At 35.8% G+C, this 23,072-nt stretch overlaps 1 protein-coding gene across 3 annotated transcripts; it reads right to left on the reverse strand.

Moving 5' to 3' along the window:
• Positions 1 to 793: 793 nt before the first annotated feature.
• PPP1R42 (protein phosphatase 1 regulatory subunit 42) lies at positions 794 to 22,091 on the reverse strand. 3 transcript variants are annotated; one of them, XM_053957951.1, is made up of 9 exons: positions 21,932 to 22,091; positions 20,536 to 20,739; positions 19,169 to 19,335; positions 18,588 to 18,726; positions 15,851 to 15,967; positions 10,698 to 10,815; positions 9,307 to 9,435; positions 7,882 to 8,033; positions 794 to 932 (listed from the first exon to the last, which is right to left on the reverse strand). In XM_053957951.1, the coding sequence occupies exons 2-9, from the start codon at positions 20,662 to 20,664 to the stop codon at positions 888 to 890; spliced, it is 996 nt and encodes a 331-aa protein (XP_053813926.1). In that variant the 5' UTR covers positions 20,665 to 20,739; positions 21,932 to 22,091; the 3' UTR covers positions 794 to 887. The 3 variants fall into 3 exon arrangements, with proteins under 3 accessions (XP_053813926.1, XP_053813919.1, XP_053813910.1); XM_053957944.1 differs by having other exon boundaries at positions 21,878 to 22,091; XM_053957935.1 differs by lacking the exons at positions 20,536 to 20,739; positions 21,932 to 22,091 and adding an exon at positions 20,326 to 20,485 and having other exon boundaries at positions 19,169 to 19,355.
• Between the last annotated feature and the right edge of the window lie 981 nt (positions 22,092 to 23,072).

Genomic DNA, 23,072 nt, shown 5'->3' on the forward strand with positions numbered 1-23,072 from the left:
GTTAAATTAATGAATGATACTCCCAATCAAAAAATTAGTCAGCACAGATATCATTAATCTTCTCATGCCCCCTCTGCTGACTGTTCCACATTATTCACTAGAACTTGGAAAAATACAAATGATGGAAATTATTTTTTAGGACTACAGATTTTCTCAAAAATAATGTGCTAATAGCTTATTTCTGTTTGAAAGGAGGCTGTAGACAGGTGAGGGCTGTTTTTTTTCTCTGAAGTAATAAGAGACAGTACAAGAGGAAATGGCCTGGAATTGCACCAGGGAGGGTTTAGATTGCCTGTTGAGAAAAAATTCTTTGTTGGATGGGTGGTCAAGCATTGGAACAGGCTGTCCAGGGAAATGGTGGAATTACCATCCCTGGAAGTGTTAAAAAATGTGTAGATATGTGGTTTGGTGTTCATCACACCATGGTTTAGTGGTGAAAATGACAGTGTTTACAGTTGGACTGCATGATCTTAGAGGTCTTTTTCCACCTTAATGACTCCATGACTCTACTGTGAACACACCTCCTCACAACTGCTGAGTACCATATAGGGAAGGGAGCAGCTGCTAGGTAAGGCACTGGCTAAAACCAGTCCATTTCTTGAGGAAGCTTAAGAATTAGGCAACCAGTTTAACCTAGCATGTGCTGATGTTTTTACATGCTTTTGAGACAAAGCATTGCTTCTAAATAGATAGGCAGTCCTCTTATTTTTTCCCAATGTTCTTAGAAAGCAGTGTTAAGTTCAACATACTGAATTTTGTCTGGTTTTGAGATTAAAAAGACATAGACAACATATCCAAAGGGACACCAGTATCTTTCTTTGTAAGTTTTGAGGGAGAAAAAGAAAATCAATAATGGCCGAATCTTCACATCCTGTAACTTCTGGCTTTTAGAATTCAAACAATTCTGTTGCTACTTCAGATTCCTCCTCAACCTACATCAGAGAGATCAGAGGAGACAGGTGAGATCTTCATATCACAACCACACGAAAAGCACCTATTGCTCCTGTTGGCATTAACACTTTCTGGGAGCACTCAACATTTCTATAAAAATTATAAGCAGTATTATCAAGTGCTGCTGATTAGCAAAAAAGATCTTTAACTATTGCAAGATTATTGGCTGTTGCAGTGAAAGTCCTTTTGTTTTTCTTCTCAGTGCCAAACCTGGAACAAGAATATCCTGAACTGACAGAATCTGTCTATTTGGGTATTGTACATCCCTTTATTACAAAAAAGACTTTTTCCATGGACAAAAATGGTATTAACATTTTTTTCCTACATAAATGTGTATCAAATACTTTTAATTTTCAAGTCCTGCAAGAAAAAAAAAAATCTTATTAACAATCAAAGCAATTTCTCATATAAATGAAATCAAATAAGAGTCAGTATTTTATTCCAAAACATTTTCCTACAAACTATGTGTAACTGATTATACCCAACTTTACTGGACATGTAATCAGTGGTTACTATGGCAGTCTAACATATTAACTCTCCAAGAAAGGAAGAGCTTATTGATTCAAAACTCTTTTTGATTTAAAGTATTAGTCTATTACATGGATCATTTCGCAGCTGGCTTGAATTTATCTTGGTTTTGATGCAGCAATTAATTCTGCTCAGAATTAAGAGAACAGAAAGATGTAGTCAGTAATTTCTGTAGTGTCTGGTTACAGTGTAGTTTGATTGAAGAGGTAAGGTTCAAATACAACTTTTTTAACAGGGAATTCCTAGAATTCTTCAAGGCCAAGTGGCTTTTAAAAAAAATCACTGGTTTTTTTTCCTAGCGAAGTAAAAAGTAAAAAGTATTGTTTCCAGTTACAATATATAGCATTTATAATTTTGTGACTGTAAATAATCAGGTTCACATAATTAATCATTTCACCTCAGAGCTCTGTTAGTCAGGAGAGCTACTCTGCCCACCACACTGAGATAAAAACCAAGAAAATCAGGGAAGAGAGCCTTTCAGTTACACTCTGAATACAATCACATACTATCCCATATTAACAGATCACACATGAATCCTCATCCTGAAAAATCAATGGGCACATCTTGAACACTGACAGCTTTCTGGCTGTTTTTCCTCCTGTCTATCTCAGAACTTTTGAACTGTATGGCTTTTAAAACTGTATCACAGGCAGTGCTGTGTACTGCTTTATACCTGCATATAGAAAGAAATAATACAGCATTAGAAAAAATAGGATTTTTTCATCAGCTATTAATTAAAAGTTCAAATATGAGCGTAGATCAGTAACTCAAACACTGTATGTTTATATATGTTCTGATTATGGTAATAGCATTATCAAGGGAAGGCATTTGGGCAGTGATGTCAAATTTTTTTCCTTTTGGTACTTCTAACACACGAACAGTACTGTGTAAACTCTAAAAGCATTGGAATCTTTACTAGTAAGGCCTGGTCTCACACCTCTTATGTCCTAGGAACAGTTTTTGGTGGGGGGAAATTCTACCAACAGTAGATGATGACCGATTTAGGAACCACTAAGGTAAATCTGACATATCCAAGTCTTTGAACTGGATGGGATACATCCCAAATGTTGGAAGTGAATTCTAGGAGGTATAGTTGCTACTAAGGAATTAGTGGTTGCAGTGCTGTCCTCCAAAATGTAGTAGCTCATCTTGCTGGATGAGGGCACAGTGACTGTGTTTTCACCACAGGTTTGTAAAAGCAGCTGCTTTCAACTTTTCAGAGAAGGGAGTGTGCCTACATAATGTGTGACCAGATACAGGAAGGCAAATATTGAAAGAGTGTTTATAAAATTGCAGTAAATTAGATTATTGGAACTGACTGCAACAGAACTATACTGAAATTACAGAATTTATTTATATATTCCTATTCAAGCAACACTCTTTATTTTAACATCAAATTACTTTTTCCAACTCCCATGCAGTTATGTATTTAAAAACCTAAAAATACAGCATTACTTCTTTGACAGTTTTCTAATTAGATTAATATTTGTGTTATTAAAGTGATATTTATGATTTTATCAGTCAGTTACACAATAAAAATGTGCAATGCTAATACAGCAGGCCAAAAATGTTATGAAGTTTTGAGGTTTTATCTCAACAGTATTCTAAAAGTACTGACAACAAAGATTTAAGGATAGGAAAAAAATAAATACTGCATACTGAAGGTTTCATTTATCTAGTAACTATTAAGGTGAACATGTAACACCTGACAAATAGCTAGGCAAAGATCTGAGTTTGCTTTTTGTTTACCATCCTAAAAGAGTATTTCATTCCTGATACAGTTTTGATGGACCCATTTACAAGACGCAACTCACACTAACATCACTAAGTAGTTCCCTCTCATTCTGCATTCTGTTTAAAATGTTACTGACTTACAGTTGGACTCAACGATCCCCCAACCTAAAGCATTCTAAATACTCATGTATTTTATGTAGAAGGTTTCAGACAGTCTGGGTTTCAATGTTCTTGAGAGCATCTGACAACCTGCAGCCCCAGATGTGCCCCTGTAGGTTGCTGACCACCTATTGGCTGACAAGTCACATGTGCAATTCGGTCTTCTGAACGTCTAGGAAACAGCCCCTATCTCCTGGAAGAGGGAGCAGACTATTGCAAGCAAATGTGCTCCTGCCAGATTGCCCATCAAGAATGTGTCTATGCTCTATCTGGTCAGCCAGACACGTAGGAGTATGCATAGTCCAGCTGGCAATCTGCTCACCAGCAAATGTGCTTTCTGTCTGGTTTGAAAAAAAATGTAATCTTTTCAAGGGCACAGGGGGTCTATCAGTGCACGTGTTCTGCCAGCGTGGCTTAGATCCTTACTCCTCCTCAGCTTTGGACACAGGCAGCAGCACAGAGAACTGGAGTGGGGAGGCAGGGCACGGGCAAAAAGGAATGCCTTTTATCACTGCCTGTAGGACGCTGGATGACATGGCAGTGTTAAGTACTACAGATTTGGCATATAGTAGACCTACTTCTTCTTGGTTTTTTTTAATTAGCACTACTGAAAGAAGTTTAGACAGAAGACAATGCTATTGTTTGTGTCTTGTATGTTTGTGATGACAGTTATACTTTTCCTTCTGCACAGAGTATGAAGGATCATGGGGAGAATCATCCAGCACCACATTCAGCAAGGCTGTAAACATGGATACCAAAAATACCACTAGGCTGAAGATTACCATATTATTAATTACGTCTCTGCAAAAAAGGAACCAACCACTAAAACTGGCTGAATTGCCTGCTGAGACTTTACATGGGCCACAGTAACCAGAAACTTCTAAATACGTGACCTTCATTCAAATGGCTCTGTTTCAGCAACCCTATTTAATTTCAGAACTTCACTTTATCTCTTTAACTCTTTACATTTTATCTAGCATTGTGGTAACTACTTTCATATCCTATGTCATGGCCGAATAATTCAACGGCAAGTAAATTCCTTACATTTCTCTTCCACAGCCTTCAGCACTAAATGCTGATTGATACTTTGTAGACCTCACTAAGAAGGTGTTTACATTTTTCCTTCAACACCATCACCGAGGAAAGGCAGTGAGACGGGCTGCTGGAAAAGGCATTCCATTTCTGCTCTAAGCATGCTCTCAGCTCTGGCAAAGTGCTCCAGCTGGTATCTCTAAGTATTTAATGCACCTAATTCTGAATACCTTTGGAGTGCTTGTAAGCTCTTTGCTGCTAAAACCAACTCAAGGGTGCACGGCTAAAACTGCCCTGGTTTATATCTTATATCTGTATTTCTCCTTCTCCTGCAGCTAAGACTGAGGATATTTTTTATTTTTGAATTTTCAGATGTTTCCTGAAATTGATATTCAGTAAGCAAACAAGAATTAGGTAACCCAGAGGTAATATATTTCTCCACCTCCCTCTCAAATAAGAGATGTAATTCTGTGAAGTGTGTGATTGCAAAGCTTATGTTTTGGGTATACATCATTATAGTCTCAGTATCATTTTGCCCCAAAAACCTGTCATATAATAAGCCATAATAATTCCATTCATTATAATGTCAGTTAGATTCAAATAAACAAAAGCCCAATATACATGCAGAACATGCACATTCCTACCTGTTATCAAATATACATTATCCTGTGTAGATTTCAGACCATACACATCACTGCAACTCAGGGCATTGATAAATATTTAATTAATTAAATACAATGTTCATACAAGCATCTGCCTAAGAAGAGGGAGAACTAACATTGTTCACTGCAAGTTCCTTCCTTTTGGACTGGAACTGGAAATATACGTGATGTGCATGGTGGCAGCAGAGTGGCTTATGATTAGTTGGCACAATCCAGAGTATTTATTACATGCTGACTGTATAATTGAAAGATATTTCCACATTGCTAATCCCATAACGTACAATGGAGGGACAAAAGGTGACTTTCCCACCATGTTCTGAATTGCTACAAATACCTACAATATTTAATTCCATGAGTAAGGCAATGTGGGCAGAAACTGCTGGTTACAGAATAAGTTTACAACATCAAAATTTCAACAACTTCCCTACTCAGGGAACATTAATAATGGTGTATCCCATTGGAAGGTATTAGGTATCTTTAAAATAGTTAAGTGATTTGGTTTCTTTTAATTACTTCCTGCCAATATCCATAATTTTCCCTGAATGTTCAAAACAAACTTAAAATTCAATATAAAATGGCTATTGTTTTTATATAATCAAAAAAAGATTAATGACATATTTTAGTAATCTAGCAATAAGTGGCTTTTTTCATTGTTCAAGCCGCATGCAATCCTCAGTGGATCTTAGATGTATGTTAGAAAGGTATTTAATGCCTATTTTTCAGTTTCCAAGGTCAAACATCACCTAGTATGTATAGGGAAAGAGGAAACATCTGTTGGAATAATTTATTTGACTAACACAGAGGTTAGGATTAAAACCTACTAATTTCTTTGGTCCTATAATGAATTTCAATTAAACAATACAGGTATTTGTTCAGTTTGAAAAAGTTTCCTTCCTTTACTTGTAGGTACATTCATGTATATCCCTAATTAGTGGATCTGGGAAGGGAATACTATGATTTGTCTTTTTTTTTTTTGTATCTGTATAAGCTCTGAGAACGAATATTTCTATTTTTTGAGGTTTTGGGGTTTTTTTTCCCAATAAATGTTTTAAAGAATTCACAAAACTTTAACTCCCAAGACTCTTTGATTTCCATGGAATTTCTCTACTAGCAATATTGGAATACATCTCAGGATCAGTGATTACATATGAAATTGTAAGGTACAGCAACCTTCAGCATCTAAGATAAAAGTTTTTAGAAAATATTACAAGTTTTTAGAAAATATTAAATGCATGTCATCTGACTGCAGTTTCTTCTAACCTTTCTGTGCAATCAGACTAAAATCTACTAGATTAACAGTAAAAAAATCACTTGAATTGTTTAATTTACAAATGTAAATTAATAAAAATATAGACATTTTATTTCAACCAAGTGTGGAAGGTGCTCTCTTTGCCTTTCCTGGGTCAAAAGGGATTTCAACAGAGCTGTAACTGTATTCCAGATTTTTAAAACTGAGAAAATATTTTGCTAAGCAAAGAGGCTCAACACTGGACAACTGGACTTTTTACCATTGTAAAGCAGAATCAGAATGCTTTGTCTCAAAGGAAATAGCAGAAGGTCTTACAGCAGAAAAGATATTGTACATGCATGTTCCATTCTTTTTTAGGACTAAGGGGAATGGTAAATGCAAAGCACAGTTTTACTCAGCCTGGTCCAAAAGACAGATGCTAATAGAGATGACATGCAAGGTAACAGAACACTAAGCATGTGGACAAACCCATCTTACAATAGAATTAAAAAACTCACAACTCTTATGTTGTGAGTTTTTTATGGCATGAATATTAGTCTGTATGCCTCTAAATTTCAGAAGCCTGTACTATTCACTGGGAAATAATAGGGTACTATTATAGTAGTAGTAACAGTATTACTTTTTATAATAATGAGTACATTGTTCCTGCAGTTCTTGCTTTTAACTGCTCCACTGCTTTCTGCTTTCTGAGAAAGAAAAAAAGCTCAATAACAGGCACATATATGACAAATTCAGTTTCTTTTTTAGGCCAGAATATATCCATTGTCATGTGATGAACAAAAACTATTATTTGAAAGAGAGCAGCTTTGTGATTTGCAATTCTTCTTCCTTCTCAGCAGAAAAGCAGCTATTTTTAATCAGAACAAATAATCAGAAGAAACAAAACTCATAGAATGGAAAGTGGTAAGTTGTCAAAAATAAAATAGCATTAAATGTTGCTCAGTTAAATTGTCAAACATACTGTTAAATTCTAACTTGATAGTAAAATAGAATACTACATATACTAATTTAATTACAAAAAAAAATACCTGTGTTAGTTGCATGTACTTATTTATTTTATCGACAGCATTGTATAAATTGTGGAGTTTTATTTTGTTGGCTAGTTCAGCTGATAAGTAATAAAACTGTTAGGTTAAAAATAGCATTAAAAATCTGGGAGGAGTGATATTAGGTCCCAAATATTTAACCATACTATCGCCACAGGTGAAACTGGAGCATGGTTGTTAGAAGTAAGCTGTAATTATGAAAACTGATTGTTTCTCCTTCTCCAGATGATTCTGTGCACTGCATCACCCTTCACCAGTGGTCCTCACACTTTAGCTTACTCCTGAGACTTCAACATTATTTTACCTTTGTGGAAAATGATTACAATTAAATGCATATGACAGAAACTAGTAATATTAAAGTTACTACTATTAGCTAGTCCACTGATTTGTAATCAGAAACTGAAACCTATTATCCTGCCTTTCAAAGAAATAAAGACAATAAATATAACATGGTTAAAAAAAAATATTTCTGACAAGCAATAACCAACATAATTAAAAGGAAATCATTTGAGAAACACACCTGAGTTTTCATCTGACTTCTTCTTTCACGGATTCTTGGCAGAGGTTTTCTTTCAAATTTCTGCTTGTGAGCCAAATCTAAAAAATCTGTTGTTTCTTTCACAGAGTGACCAGGGTGAAAAGGAACTGTCAAATAAGGAGTTTCAGAGTCAGCTGCAGAAAACAAAAAGAAAAAAAGATTAATTCAGTATCCCAAGTCAAACCATATGTATTTAATATTCTGTGTGATAGATCACATGTTCCAATATATCTTGTTACAGAAAACAGTGTAATGATCCTTAAGGTAAAATACCTCAAATTTGAATATTGAGAATGGAAAACTTTGAATGGAGTTATGGAAGGTACTGCAAACACTGATGAAGGTGAATATTAGAACAGGTATTCCCATTTAGGTAGAGTTATTTGAAAGGGAGTAAATTCAATTACATAGCACCTTCTTATATCAGTAGTTATTCATAAGACCATTTCAAAACCATTGCCATTTACATATGGCTTCCAACTATTTTAGGGCTGGTGCTGGCAGGCAGAGCATCAGTGTTCATGTCTTCAAAAATAACATATTAATTTATCTCCCAAAAGCAACAGTGTTAGTGTTGCATCCTGGGATTGGGTTTTAGGTGTTCTTATTTATGTTAGCTAGCCAAGTCCTGCGTACCCCCGTGCTTCCCCCGCATGTTAGTGCCCCAATTTTATTTTATAAATATGGTAATTCAAACAATTTTGAATAATTTCAAGTTAAATGTCTGTATCCAAGTCCTGCAAGATGGCAAGACATACTGTTAAGTCATTTATGCTTTAACCTGCAGTCAGCTCTGTAACAAGCACTACCTTCACACCATTTTTAAAAAACTTCAAAGTTGTATTTCAGGTTTTGCTTGAGTTTCAAAACTAATTTGTTTTCCCATTTGAAGAACAGGTTGCCTTTAAACCTCAAAAAAGGCTTTTTTACCTCCCAGACATTTTTTTTTCTTTACAAGTTTAAAACTTGGACTTCTGCTAGACATGTATCTTGCAAAGGCCTTTAAAAGGACTGACAATATGCAGAGATCAAATAAGTATCAACAAATAGATTTTAAAAGCATGATATATTTCGTGCATTTTTATTCTAGAATGCCCAACATTTTTAAAATATGGAAGTAAATGTGAGTATTTACACAATCAAAATGCACAAGCTACCCCTTTCCATAATTCTGGGAGATTGGGATGTGAGGAAAAAAACAATATATGAACTAGTGCTAAAATAAAATTTTATAAAAAAATTTTTAATACATTTTATATTTGTAAAGCTCAAATCTACTCAAGTCTTTTGGGCTCATCATTGGTACAAGTGTCTTACAAACAATTCTTAGTATATTTATTTTTAGGTGTTATTTTATGATTTCTGTAAGTTTTAAATAAGCATGAAGTAATTGATTAGTTTGCTCACAAAATTCTACATAGGCTGCATGTTCATCAGTCATTCTTTCATTGCTTTTTTTCCTGGCAGCTCTGGAGGCTTTCCAATTCATTAAGAAACGTCTTTCCATTTCATGAATTTCTTTCCCATCCAGTGATTCTGCAAAAGAGAACATTTTCTGTGATACAAAGTGAACTAAAGGGCTATACAAAGTTGTAGGTAATGTGTATTGGCTCTGTATTAATCCTCTTCAAGTCTTTTTTTCTTTTTCTAGTATCTTGCTAAAGAAAAGAATACCCAGTAAAGAACGATAATCATATTCAAGCTGCAAGAGAGAGTTAACATGTCTTAATTACAAAAAAAAAAACCCTACAGTTTTTATAAGTTTCAAGGGAAATACACATATTTCACATTTGGTTAACATGCAAGACTTTCTATAATGTTCTGCAGAAAAGTTATGCTCTTACACAGGATACAGATACAGAAATCCAGGTGGACAGGGAAACTGCATGTCTTAGCAATCAAGAAATTCTACTGATCATGGAGACAGTCACACAGATTCCCCTCTCTAAGGTTAAATTTACTCACTTAGGTGCCATAAACCTTATACTCTATGATTCATTGGTTGCATCTGCATTTTGAGCCAGCCCAAATGAAATACCTCATGTGGTCACAAATTTAGATTGCATTAGAACTGTCCTAAGGCACTTTTGTTTTCATTGTGCAGATAGGCTTTTTCTAAATGGCCAGTATTTTGTGCTCTGAGAAAAACCAAGTTCTGTAATTATAACTTTAAAATAATTGCCACCTTTATCCAAAAAAGTAAAAAATTAGCAGATTTTAAAAATTATTTATACAGTATAAATACTTAGATACAGAAGAATCAGTTTCTTCCTTTCAGGGTAAAATTTTATGCAAAATAATAATATAAACTGCACCATAATGGTTAAGATTAACAAATACACTCACAACATAAGTATGAACTGCATATAAGTTTAAGGATGAATGTTATATGATAAATTCAAATTCTCACAGATGTGAGATCTGCACAACTACCACTGTACAACCAAAACACTTTAGCAGCTACTACAAATTGATAGGGGAATAGATGAAACAGATCTTTGAAAATCAGTTTCACAACATCTGGAATATGAACACAAAAAACTGTCTTGTAACAAGCTCACCAATCATCTATTATAAAACAAATAATTACTATTACTAATACCAGAAGCCAAACAAGATGGCTTATGAAGCTGATTACATAAGCAGTTTTAGTTTTCTACATAAATTAAAAATTCATGATTTGTCATAAATATCTATAGCCGTGTTTACATGCACAGCACTACTCCAGAAAAATTAATTTTTCAGTTGTTTCCTAAAAGAGTGGGGGTTATGGGTGGGCTATTGATTTAATTTTTTACCTAAAGTCAGTGACTGTATTATAATCCTATCCTTGTACTTTGGTTTTTGGCAGATGGGGTTTCCTGTAAGATCTATTCTGCGTAGCTTTGTCCATTTTTTTAATACAGCCTCCAAATCCTGCAATTGAAACAACAACAGAACATTGTGATTATGTTTCACCCTCCAGAGTAAAATTCAACAGTAATGTGATTTGTTCAGCAAGGCCCAAATCCTGCACACAGAAATAACTTCAATTAGACTATTCACATGTATTATGCACATTAAGAATGTGCATTTTCAAACAGAGTAGTCCACAGCATCCCCTGAATATATCAAAATTGCACAGAAGAAACAGTGACGTTGGATTATGCTGCATTTTTAAGGATACAGTAAAGCCAGCTATGGAAAATTACCACTTCAATCCCACTGATAAGCACCCAAAACCCAGGAACTACCAATGAAAAAATTTGTATTATACACAATGTCTGTTAATGCATCCCCAAGGTCTTACAGAGCCCTTAAGAGTATCAGTGTGTGGAAGAATAAATACTTTATACAGATAAAGTACAGACTAAAAAAAAAAAAAAAGCTAAAAATCATGCAATTCACAGTGGACTGCCTCTCTCTTTATATATATGTAGAACTGTATTTTACAGGAGAAACAGTAATCTCCCCCTACCTAACTGTGGGTGGTCAGTTACAGTACTGGCCTACACAGTGAAATTAGTGAAATATACCTTTCTCCATCTCTGTTTCTGTCTGGTTGCCCAGGGGCAGTATGACCTAGATGAAACTACTCTGCCTTTCAAATACAATAAATTCAAGTTGAAAACATGCAAAGTTTATCAGATTGGTCCTTTCTACTCAGACACCTTACTTTCTGAAATACTTTCCAAAATTTCATTTAACTCTCGTTCTTGACAGGTTTTCCTTGTATGTGTGAAAAGCTTAAGGAGGGATTCAAGACAATAGGTATAAATAGGAGAGAGGATTTATGTTGTACTGTTGTAATAATTTGGAAAATTCTACTGATCGTGCTGTGATGGATTCTAAACCGCAGAGTGTGTAAAACTTTGTAGCTTGATGCCAACAATGAAGCCTCTAGCAATGTATATATCTCTTAGCTCCTTCAAATTTAGAAAATTGCTTGGGTAACACAAGCAGGAGAATTCTGCTTTTGCTGGCTCATCTCCCTTGGTAGAAAATCCTCTTGGAAATATTCTATCGGTTATATAATACATGTTTAGAAAAATTGTCTGGAAGAGAAAGTGGCAGCACAGCCTCATACCTCCAAACCATATAATTTTTGGTCTATCTATGATGATGGTGATATCATCTATTGCTATTCAGTGATAAAAATGTATTTTTAGAAAACTAGAGAGCAAAAGTCTGGTTCTGTGAGGATCAAGACTGATAAAAAATGCAAGAAACTCTGAGGACTAGTCCATATGAAGAAATGTTAATAATTCTCGTAATGTTAATTCAGCAAAGCTTAATCAGTATGTATCAGGATAGAAACGTGATAACCCCCATAGCTGAGGTGCTAATCACAAACAGGACTTTAGGGGCAAAATATTTTAGGCTAGACTTACTAAAAAAAAATAATTTAGCATGTATATTTATTTATCCTAAGCATTCAGATACTATCATTGAAGTCTGTAATGTGTTCTAGATTTCATTAGAAAGAATTTCTCCAAGTAATAGTTTTGCAACACAAAGTTGTCTATTACTGAAACAAAATGTATACAGTTTAACTTTGATGAATGTATACAGAGTCCTGTAGATTTTTGTTAGCTGTTACTTACTTGATAAATGACCCAGAACATGCTTACTCCAATGTATGTTTATCTAAGAGCACACTAATCCTGTGCTGAAATATGATTACCCTTTCGATACGCTCTAGTTGTTCATTGCCTTCCTGTCTCTAATAAAGTGCTTTCACTTCCCAGCCTTTCAATAAGCTGTACTAAAGGGACCAGACACTCTTTTGGGCAGGCTCCGTTTGATAAATGATCATGTCATGCTATCACTTTGAGGTCTGCTACAAAATACTGACGAGCAAATTATATTCCATCGGGGAGGGTGGGGAGGGGGAAGGGCAAGTGCCTGAGTAGGCAGCTGTAGTGCTGGCAATAACTTTCTTACCAATTAACAGTGGCCATTTAAGAATTGGTATTTGACCAGTGTGCTCCAGTTTTTATTGGAATTGTCTAATCCAACAGCCCCAGCTACATCTACAGACAGCCATTTGTCACCAGTTTGATTACCTGTCATAATCTATTTGAGAAAATCTATAATTTTTCTCTTGTTCCTGACTCAATTCTAAAGCGAATGAATTCATCTTTTGTGATATCCTCTTGTCATAATCAATACTGGGCAGAGGTTGAATAAATTAAAGACTTGGGAAATACAGATTTTTCCAGGTATTTCTAGCTATATTTTTTTCTATATATCCAAAGACTCACATAACTCATAATATTTCCAAAGCTAACAAACTTAATAAATTATATTCTGACTTTTTGTAAAAAGGAATAGTTGTGGTTTTTTTTTAATAGACATAGTGTTTTAAACATTTTCCTTAATTCCAGCCCAAGTACACTGCAGTCTAGAAGACCTTGTGATCCTGACTAAAGCAAACCAGAACCTCAATACAATGAATAAATGAAGTAGCAAGCAATAGAAAACAAAGAAAAGCCAATTCTATTAAAATAAATTATATTCTTGATAACTGACCTGAGACATACTATTTGCATGTGGTAGCTAGTCATAGTTATTTTGCTTGAATTCAGAAAAATTACTTGATTTTCATCTGTCTGCTTTTCAGACTGCATTATATAAACTTCAGTCGAGTGAAACAAGGTCATATGCCTTGATGTTTGTTAATTATGCTAACAAAGCCCTGTATTAGCCACGACCTTAAGTGCTTGAATTTATTGAATTTATTAGTCCTAATTTTCAACTATGCTGAAATCAAAGTGGCATAGGTAAGAAAGCAAAAGAATATGGGTTTTCATAATGAAGTGAAAAATCTGAGAGAAATGTTTAAATATAAAATAATTATACTAAGTACACAAAAGTAAGAAAAGTCTACATAAGGTTGTATTTCATGCATTTCTTATGCCCTTCATACTTTCCTCATTCTTAAAGGTTCCATGTTATTCCTGCAGTTCTCCAGACCTGCTCAGACACAGGTAGCTCCTCTACAGCTTCTCTTCCCACCAGGTGAAGCACAGCTGGGTACAGAGCACTCCAACACTTCCCTGTCAGGTGGCACTGCCACAATCTCTGGTCAATGCCAGACATTCCTGGGAAAGTTCTTGATGGCAGTGATGGCAAAGCAAGAATGGGAAAACAGGGGATATAGTGCTTTTGGCATGAAAAAGAAGTATGCATCAGAGTTTTGATAACAGAGGGGCAAGAGGGAGGAGAAGGGAGGCAGCTCGTGTGGGAATGAAAGAGCCTTTGCTGCACGTAACAAGTTCAGCCAGCGGAACCAGTTAAGGGTATAGAACTGTATACCCCTAAAATCCTTGCAGCTTTCACAACTGTAGAATAATGTATGCCATGCAATCATGAAATTCAGGGATGCAAAAAAAAAAAAGAAATATACTCAAAACTTCCCTCAGCTATTTCTTTAAATAGTCAGTGGCTGTATAAGATTGTTCTCCTGATAGATGTCCACTGTGAGCTAAAGCCTCTTACATGGAGTTAAAACTGACTTTTTAAAAATACTTTTCATGGCTTAATGCTTTTTTCATCAGTTTGGTTTTTATTTATTTAAGAATTTATATTAGTGATAAGTAGAGCCTACCAAAATGTAATCCCTTAATACTCAGTAATTGTAGCTGGAAAGTTGGATATCCACCTGCATTACACTGTATATTAAACACATTTGATATATTCATTAACTTTACAGGTCTGCAAAGATATGAATAGAAACACCCTGTTCCATATATTTCAAAACTTGGAGATTGTTTAGAAAACACACAGAACAGCCACTTTCAAAACATACTGGAGCTTAATACGAGTGTAATGGATAGCAAATTCAAATGTTACTTGTATAATTTTTCAACAGTTGTGACTATATAACATAGAAATCTTCAGGTCTGACTGGTTTGGGTAAATGTAATTCTGGTTTTCCTGATGATTCAATAATGAAATTTAATAAAGAATAAATAATATATACACAGATACTGAATAATGCAGTCATTTTGTGCTCTCCTTATTCTGTTTCAGATGATATTGGCTTTTCCTCGAAGATACTGAAAATGCTGTCCCCAAACTGGCATCCTCATTCTTAAAATTAATTGGTTTTTTGGCTATGACAATTTTCTTTTAAGATCATCACAAAAAAAGTATATTTTATTTATAAGAAAGAAAGAGCCAATGTACACTTTTTTGTAATATGCTTTATTCAGAAATTGATTCCTTTTAAAAAGGGAAGATATGGGGATATTGCCTATTTGAAAAAAGCTTTTTGCTATTTTGATGTAACCAACATATTCAATGTGAATTTAATTATTCAGCAAAAGCCTACATGAATTGTATTTTGATGTAAATTCAATCACAACTGCCAGCCAGGACTTGAGGTACAAAGCATTAATAGTTCTGTAGTAAAAAAGTAGGGTATCATTCAACATTTTTTAATATTATAGTGTAAAAAAAATGAAGAGTCCAAATAGAGCAAATTCATCTAGATAACTGATAGGTTATGCATACAAAATACTGCAATCTCCTCATTAGTAAAGAGAATTGCCAAATTCTCTCAACAATCTGTTAAAAAATGTTGTGTTCTCAGAAGTAATAAGAATAGTTATTTTAATAATTACTAACCAATGAAAGTTAAGTTTACTAAGGAAATAAAATGTTTATGTAAACCAGAAAAGGGAGAGTTTATTTCAAGCAAGACTTTGTCTTGGTGATTTGGGTTACTATTTAAGCCAATTAATTTAACTATTAATTAATAAAATTATAAATTTTTACATCCTAGGTAAATACTTCTCCATTTTTAGTCTTAGGAAGATTTTTATATGAGAAAAGACAGCATCCTTGACAAGCAGATTTAGTAACTGCAGAAGTAAAATTTCTTTTTAGTTATATATTTAGCGGTGAAGATGAATGTGACTAATTCCTGAACACCCATACTTAATATAACACATATTTACTTTAATACCTTCATATGTTTAAGTCGATTGTCGACTGCTTTAAGATAAGAAAGATTTTCCAAAACTGCCAGTTCTTCTAATTCATCAATGTTGTTATTGCTGATATTCAACACAGACAAAGATTTCTGAAGAAAGAAAAGCAGAAGAATAATTTTTTTTTCATGCCATGTATGAGTAAAGTTGTAAATTATTACAGAAAATTATCTTAAAAGATGAACAAACATATGAAGAAGAAACATGCAAACACCACCTCCACATACCATACAGATTGTTTTATGTTGGTGTTCCACCTTGTCCTAAAATGCAATTTATTTTGGTTTTGAAGTGAAACCAAATTCTCAATTATTTCAGAAATTCTTAGTAAATACAGAATTTTTGAGGTTTTTAAAACACGTTCAAATCCTTTACAGAGTTCTGCAAGTGCTATGAACTCTACTTTTGAAGTATGAAACATACATTGAAACTGACTGCATTTTTATAAAATAATAGAATGGTTTGGGCTGAAAGGCACCTTAAAAATCGTCTATTTCCAGCCCCCTGCCATGAGCAGGGACACCTTCCACTAGTCCAGGTTGTTCAGAGCTCCATCCAACCTGGCCTTGAACACTTCCAAGGATGGGGCAGCCACAACTTCTCTGTGTAATCTGTTCCAGTGTCTTACCACACACACAAGCAGAGAATTTCTTCCTAATAGCTAATCTAAACCTGCCCTTGATCAGTTTTAGGCCATTACCCCGTGTCCTGTCACAACACATCCTTGTTAAAAGTGCCTTTCCAGCTTTCTTATAAACCCCCTTTAGGTACTAGAATGCTGATATAGGGTGTCCTTGGAACCTTCTCTTCTCCAGGCTGAACAACCCCAACTCCCTCAGCCTGTCTTCATAGGAGAGGTGCTCCAGCCCTCTAATCATCTCTGTGGCCCTCTCTGGACTGCTCCAGCAGGTCCATGTTCTTCTTACACTGTGGGCCCCAAGACTGCATCTGAACTGCAGAGCTGAAGCCCACATGTGCTACCCACATAGTCTCATGTAACAGCTGGACTACACTACTTTTCTCTCAGGCTTGATCCTACAAACCTCTTGGTATCCATACCTCTGATCCTTACCCCTTCTCTGGAACAGTACTGAGCCACATATTGCACTTTGCCATTTGAAACAGACAATAGTTACAGAGACCTTTACATTTTAGACAAAAATCTAAATGTCTTTCAGGTGTTTATCTTGGGAAATATTAATGTAGTTTCACATAAAAGGAAAAAGTTTATAACTCTAGAAAATGACATGGGGCTCCTAATCCAGTGAGTTTAGAATTATACAAAGTATAAGACTTACCATTATTTGGAAAAATCTCTATTTCAGCAGTTTATACAGGTAAACCTGACCCCCTTCAAAAATTTGACCAAGACCTACATTGCAGACAGAAATTACCAGTATCATCCTGATAAACACACTTCATAAACTTAATCTTCTTGGTCAGATTCATGACATTGTGATCATCAAAACATTTGCCTGTGGTACACGCAGAGATATATGGCCTCATGATTTTATCTCTGACACCATTAAAACAGACAGAAATATATTAAGAAGTAAAAAGTGATGCCTTAAAAAGGCTCCAAACACTTAGCACTTAAAGGATAAAATAGAATATTTTATTTAACCTCCACAAAGATGTTACATCATCAAGAATGCAAAGCTGTTTCATAGAAAACAACAACAACAACAACAAAAATACCACATGAAAAGGCCTTAAATAAAAGCCACAAAGAACAAAATCTAGACCAGGCTGCTGAAAAACATGGAAGAATTTATTATACGTTATTATCCTGGGAAGGTTACAGCTGTAAAACTTCCCTTTACTTTGATAATTTCTCCAATATAGAAGGAACAAAGTACACATGCTCTCACAGTAATGACTCATTTCTATTAAAGAAAGACATGAATACGTGTCTTGGATTACATAATCTCAAAACAGGAAAAAAATAGAGCTAGGTCAAATATTTTTGATATACATGTGAACAAAAGAATTCACTTTTTAGTCAGTTCTTCGACTTCACAAAAAAAGGCTCATCAAGCCCTGACTACACTACGGGAGATACGGCAAGAGGAATTTTTATAGTACAGAACTATATCCATTAGCAAATAAATTCTACTTTTTAACCTCTTCAACTATATGTTTTATGAGCAATTAACACGTTGAAAGACAATTTCAAAGAGATTTCCTGAAGTCTTGACATAACACAACATAGAAGAACTGCAGAACTAACACTGAATGCTTTTGATTGTGTTGTTCTTAATAACCAGGAAGAAAAATCTGTTTGTGCCTTTTTTTTCCATTCCATTTTTCTACAGAAATACAAAAGGCAATAAATAAACAACTATAACAATCAAAACACTGAAATATCAACAAACGAATTCACTACAAATGAAACAGACTAAGAAAACTAAGTGATAATTTCCACCCCCTTTTTTAGTTTATTCACATTCTCTTGGTATAGGGCATCCACATATTTCCTTAATTCCTCTCTCTCTTGATTCGCATTTTCATCCTTCATAATGAAAAAAAATTGAAGTAGAATTTGCTGGACACCTTATAAGTGAATTAGAGTGGGAGTCTCTTGGTAGAATTTGAAATAATGCCATCAATTGGCAAAGGAGGAAAACACAGAGTGATCAACTCCTAATAATTTATTCTAAAAATACTGATCTCCTGATAATTGGCTCATTGTAATTCTCAAAATATACTTACTGCCAGTGAGTTAAGAGATACTGGATCAAACAAAAGCTTTTCACCAAGAGGGAGATGCTGACTTTCAATATGTAGCTCCCTCAGTTCTCCTACTTTATCCAAACCCTCTACTACAGTGATATAGTTGCCTCCTAAATACCTACAGAATAGAACACAAAATAGATTTAATATCCTTTGAAAGTAAGAGCAAACACAAGGCTTCAATATATAGAGAAAAATATTTTCCAAGCACTATTGAATAATACTTGGAAATTATGATAGATAAAGTAAATAATCTAGCATACAAGTAGAATATACACTTAACTGATTAAAGCAATTTTTTGCAGTTTTATCTACTGCTATTATTATCAATATTACTAGACTGAAAGAATAAAATCATTTCTATGGAAATATATATGTCAAGATGATATGTCATTACTTTTATCAAAGAACATCTCTTAAAAAAATAAGCAATTACTTCTATTTGAAAAGCAAAATTTAAGAGATTAAAGGACTTTAATGGCTCCATAATTTAAAAAAAATTCTTAAGTGTCATAACTATTCTTTTTACTAGTAAAATAAATACATTATTTTCAACTTACAGTTTTTCAAGTTTTTTCAGCAATGAGAGATTTTCTATACTTGAAATACGATTGTTCTGAAGGTAAAGGTGTGTTATATTTGAAGCAAAGTCCAAGTTCTGGATTTGGTTGATTTGGTTATCATATAAATACAGAACTCTCAGATTTTTACAGAAAGTGAGGTCACCCTGAAATAAACAATCACATGCTACTTAACGTTCAGTCACTGCCTGCTTCTGGAAGCTATTGATTGTTCTTATATTTAAGTTCTGATGCATGCTTTATAAATTTTCACCTTTAGTAAACATTTTGTAAATCTATTTTTCCTAGAAAAACAGAGTTACTATATATTGTCAGTTATCTACAGATTAAAGACTGAAATCTGTCATTACTATTTTGCCATACAGAATCTGAGGACTACAAGCATCACCAGCAAATACAGCAGATCCAGAGTGACTTCATTCCATTCCCTTCCCTGTCTCCATCAGATGGATTTCAGAAAAGCACAATTTTTTGTGTAGTTGTCTCCATTAAACTGCACTGATGTAATTGGAAACCAGTTCTTGGCAAAGAATTATTGGTTTTTACAAAACCTTGCACTTCAATCTATTTTAATATATTTCTGAACTCAAGTTTGCACTCAGATGTTGAGTTTCTTTGAACATATTCCTATGAAACAACTAAAAGACCACTCCTCATGAAGGTTTCTGTAAAACTTTGCTGTGGCAGCTGATGAAGCAGAGCCCATCAAATGGACTGATCCAGTTACTAACTCACTATGGCTGTGCATAGGAGTGGGCTGAATAAACCCATTTGTTTGCAGGATCTGTTCACATAGAACAAGTGATTTCTTCTTGACTGAAATCACGCTTTTAGAGCAGAAATTCACCACATTCAACAATGCAGTTGTTCAGGGCTCAGCAGTTTCCAAATTTACTCACTATCTTCAGGGGATCTGAATTAACTCAGAACTTATTGAAACTTGTATACATTTCCTATTATTAAACTCAGAGGAAGAAGGACTGGGTTAAGTTTGCAGGCTTAGTCTTTGAAAACGAAAAAGCTCATGGATTATTTTTTACACAAGTAAACCCCAGGGAGCAATTAAAAAAAAATGTATATTTTTAACCTGGCTAATTTGAAAAAGCCACTACAGCAGTCCAAATTTGTTAACTCACTCGGGTTATTTCCTGTTCTTGAATTCTCCTTTCCTTTCTCAGACTTCCTCTGAAATTTAAGGAATAAATCACAGATAGATTGTGAGTTAATAAATTTGTAAAACTTGGCTTTCCTTGTTTGTCTCTCCAACAATGAACACCTCATCATAACAGTAACTACAAAACATTAGAGTAGCCAGTTGAAAAGGAATAATAAAAAATAAATCTTACAATTGAATCTATATTTTTATCTGACAAATTCAGATGAGTTAATTTTTGCACATATTGTCCAAAATCCTCTTCACTACGATTCTTGTGACCGGCGTTTTTAGCAATTAGGTCCATTGTTAGTTGAACCATGGTTCTGTAATAGGTTGAGCTGCTCTACTGCTTCTTTTAATACTGTATTCCACGTGCAGTAGTATTATAGAATGCCTTAAAAACAAAAAGGAAAATGTTATACTACTTGTACCCCAGATCTTCAACAAAACTGCATATATACTTCAAATCTGACATATCCTCACCAATGTCCTTTTCATTTACAGTGATACTATGTTGCTTATAAAATCCTACCCCTTTTATTGCTGATATTTTATCAAGCTTTTGGTGTACTAATAAATATTTAAAACATTTTTTCTATTTGATTTGTTGAGTCAGGTTGCTTAAGAATATTATATCCTAGTTTTTAGCACAATGCTCCACAGCAGGCATAATTCTCACACATAGTCGCTAGCTAATGGAAGCTTATGGTTATAAATTAGAAAATACAGGAGACTCTATAACAGGTTTTACAGGCTGTGAGAGGTGGTATCAAGCTACAGGACTCTTTTATATCTGCGTAGCACTTTTGTCATGCACACCACTGCATGTTCTGCACAGTCAAAAACTGTGAGTTTTCCCCACTAAGGCATATTATAGAGGCTCTCACAATACCTACTTTTTTTTCCAAACTCTGGCTCACATAAGTGAGCTTATAAATGACAGAATGGGGGAGAGGGAAGAAGGCAAGCAGCTAATCTTGAACGGGATGCATAAATGATCTGGGGATACAGATACCCTAATGGATATAACTTAATGACTCATAACAGAAAGGTCTCCTATTTAGCCAGTACATATACCAATGTATATTATGTATTATAGCTTATACACAAAAGCCCCACATTAGTGTATCAGAACAACTGAGGAGACGGCAAAAAGCATCCCAGTGCTAAACCTCGCACCGAGAATCCTCCCTGCCAGCATTACAATTAGGAGAAATTGAAGAAAAGCCAAGATCGAGGCTGTGAAGGCAGAAGAAACTTCCTTTCTGAGCAAACAAATCTGAAGCTCAGTAGCTGTCCTTTATCCATACGGGATTTGCTTTTAACTTTTATTTTAAAAAGTGGGGATGAAGAAGAGCTGAAAGGACATTGTGGGTTGCCCGTTTTACTACTGTGAGTTTCTTGCTTTTTATATAAAAAACACCTTTCAGAGCCCCTTCTCAGACCTTCTTCCAAAGGCTTATTCTTCCAGCAGAACAAGCGAGGGAAAGCCGGGCAGTTCTCCCTCCCGCGATCCCCCAGCTCCTTCCTACCTACAGCCGTGCGATTTCACACCGCCCTCCCCGTCCCGTGGCCCCGCCACCCACCGCCTCCCAGCACGGCCGGTGGGAAGGCGGCTCTGATGGCGGGCACGGGCCGGGATCCGCTCCAGGCGCCTTCCCGGGAGGAAGCGCCCCCGGCCCGGCTCCGCTCTCCCCTCAGCTCCCGGCCCGCGCGCGCCGCCGGCCCCTGGTTGCCGCGGCAACCGCACGCCAACCGCCGAGGGGCGGGGCGCTCCGCTGCCGGCTGCGGCGCGCGCCCCTCGGACCAATCAGCGCCCAGGAAAGGGGGATGGGCGGGGCTTTATTGCTCACGCGCAGCAATGCTCCCGAGGCGGCTTGGCGCGGGCCGGCCTCGCTGGCGGCCATCTTGAGGGAGGCGGGGAATGTCCCGAGGCTGAGGGGACCCGCCGGGGTCATCGGGTGCAGCTCCTGCACGGGGCACCTCAAAAGTTACACCATACGCCCGAGTGCATTGCTCTGATGCTTTTCGAACTCTTGTTAGGCTTGGTGTTGTGACCACTTCCCGAGAGAGCCTGTTCCAGGGCCCAACCACCCTCTGGTTGCAAAACCTTTTTCTAATAACCGACCTAAACCTCTTCTGACACAACTTCAGGCCATTCCTTCGAGTCCTGTCACTGGACGCCGCAGAGGAGAGATCAGTGCACTGACCTTGCATGTTCCCTCATGAGGAAATTGTAAACTGCAACGAGGTCTCCCCTCAGTGTCCTCCAAGCTGAACAGAAAAGGTGACCTCAGCCGCTCCTCATTCAGCTTCTGCTCCAGGCCCTTCACTATCCTCCCTGCCCTCCTTTGGACCCTCTGTAGTAGCTTAGTGTCATTTTTATATTGTGGTGCCCAAAACTGTACACAGGACTGTTGCAAAATGTGCATTATGTAAAAACTTTTAAAGGATGTTATTTCATATTCAGTCTTTGTATACTTTCAAGTCCAATCAACAAGGGAGGTTTAACTTGTGAAACAGCAGCTAACAAGCAAACTCTAAGTAATATCTGTGATATCTATGATGTCTAGAAGAACAAATTACTTGTTTGTAGAATTACCTTGTTAAAGTTTAGGGGTTTACATGCTTCAGTGATCTGAGACCGAGGGGGAGGTTAACAAAGCTTGGAAAAAGGATCCTGACTGATACTGGACACAAAGAATGCAGAATTTATGACCTACAAAG

Source organism: Vidua chalybeata, chromosome 1 (assembly GCF_026979565.1).
Source record: "Vidua chalybeata isolate OUT-0048 chromosome 1, bVidCha1 merged haplotype, whole genome shotgun sequence".
Taxonomy (NCBI): Eukaryota; Metazoa; Chordata; class Aves; order Passeriformes; family Viduidae; genus Vidua; species Vidua chalybeata.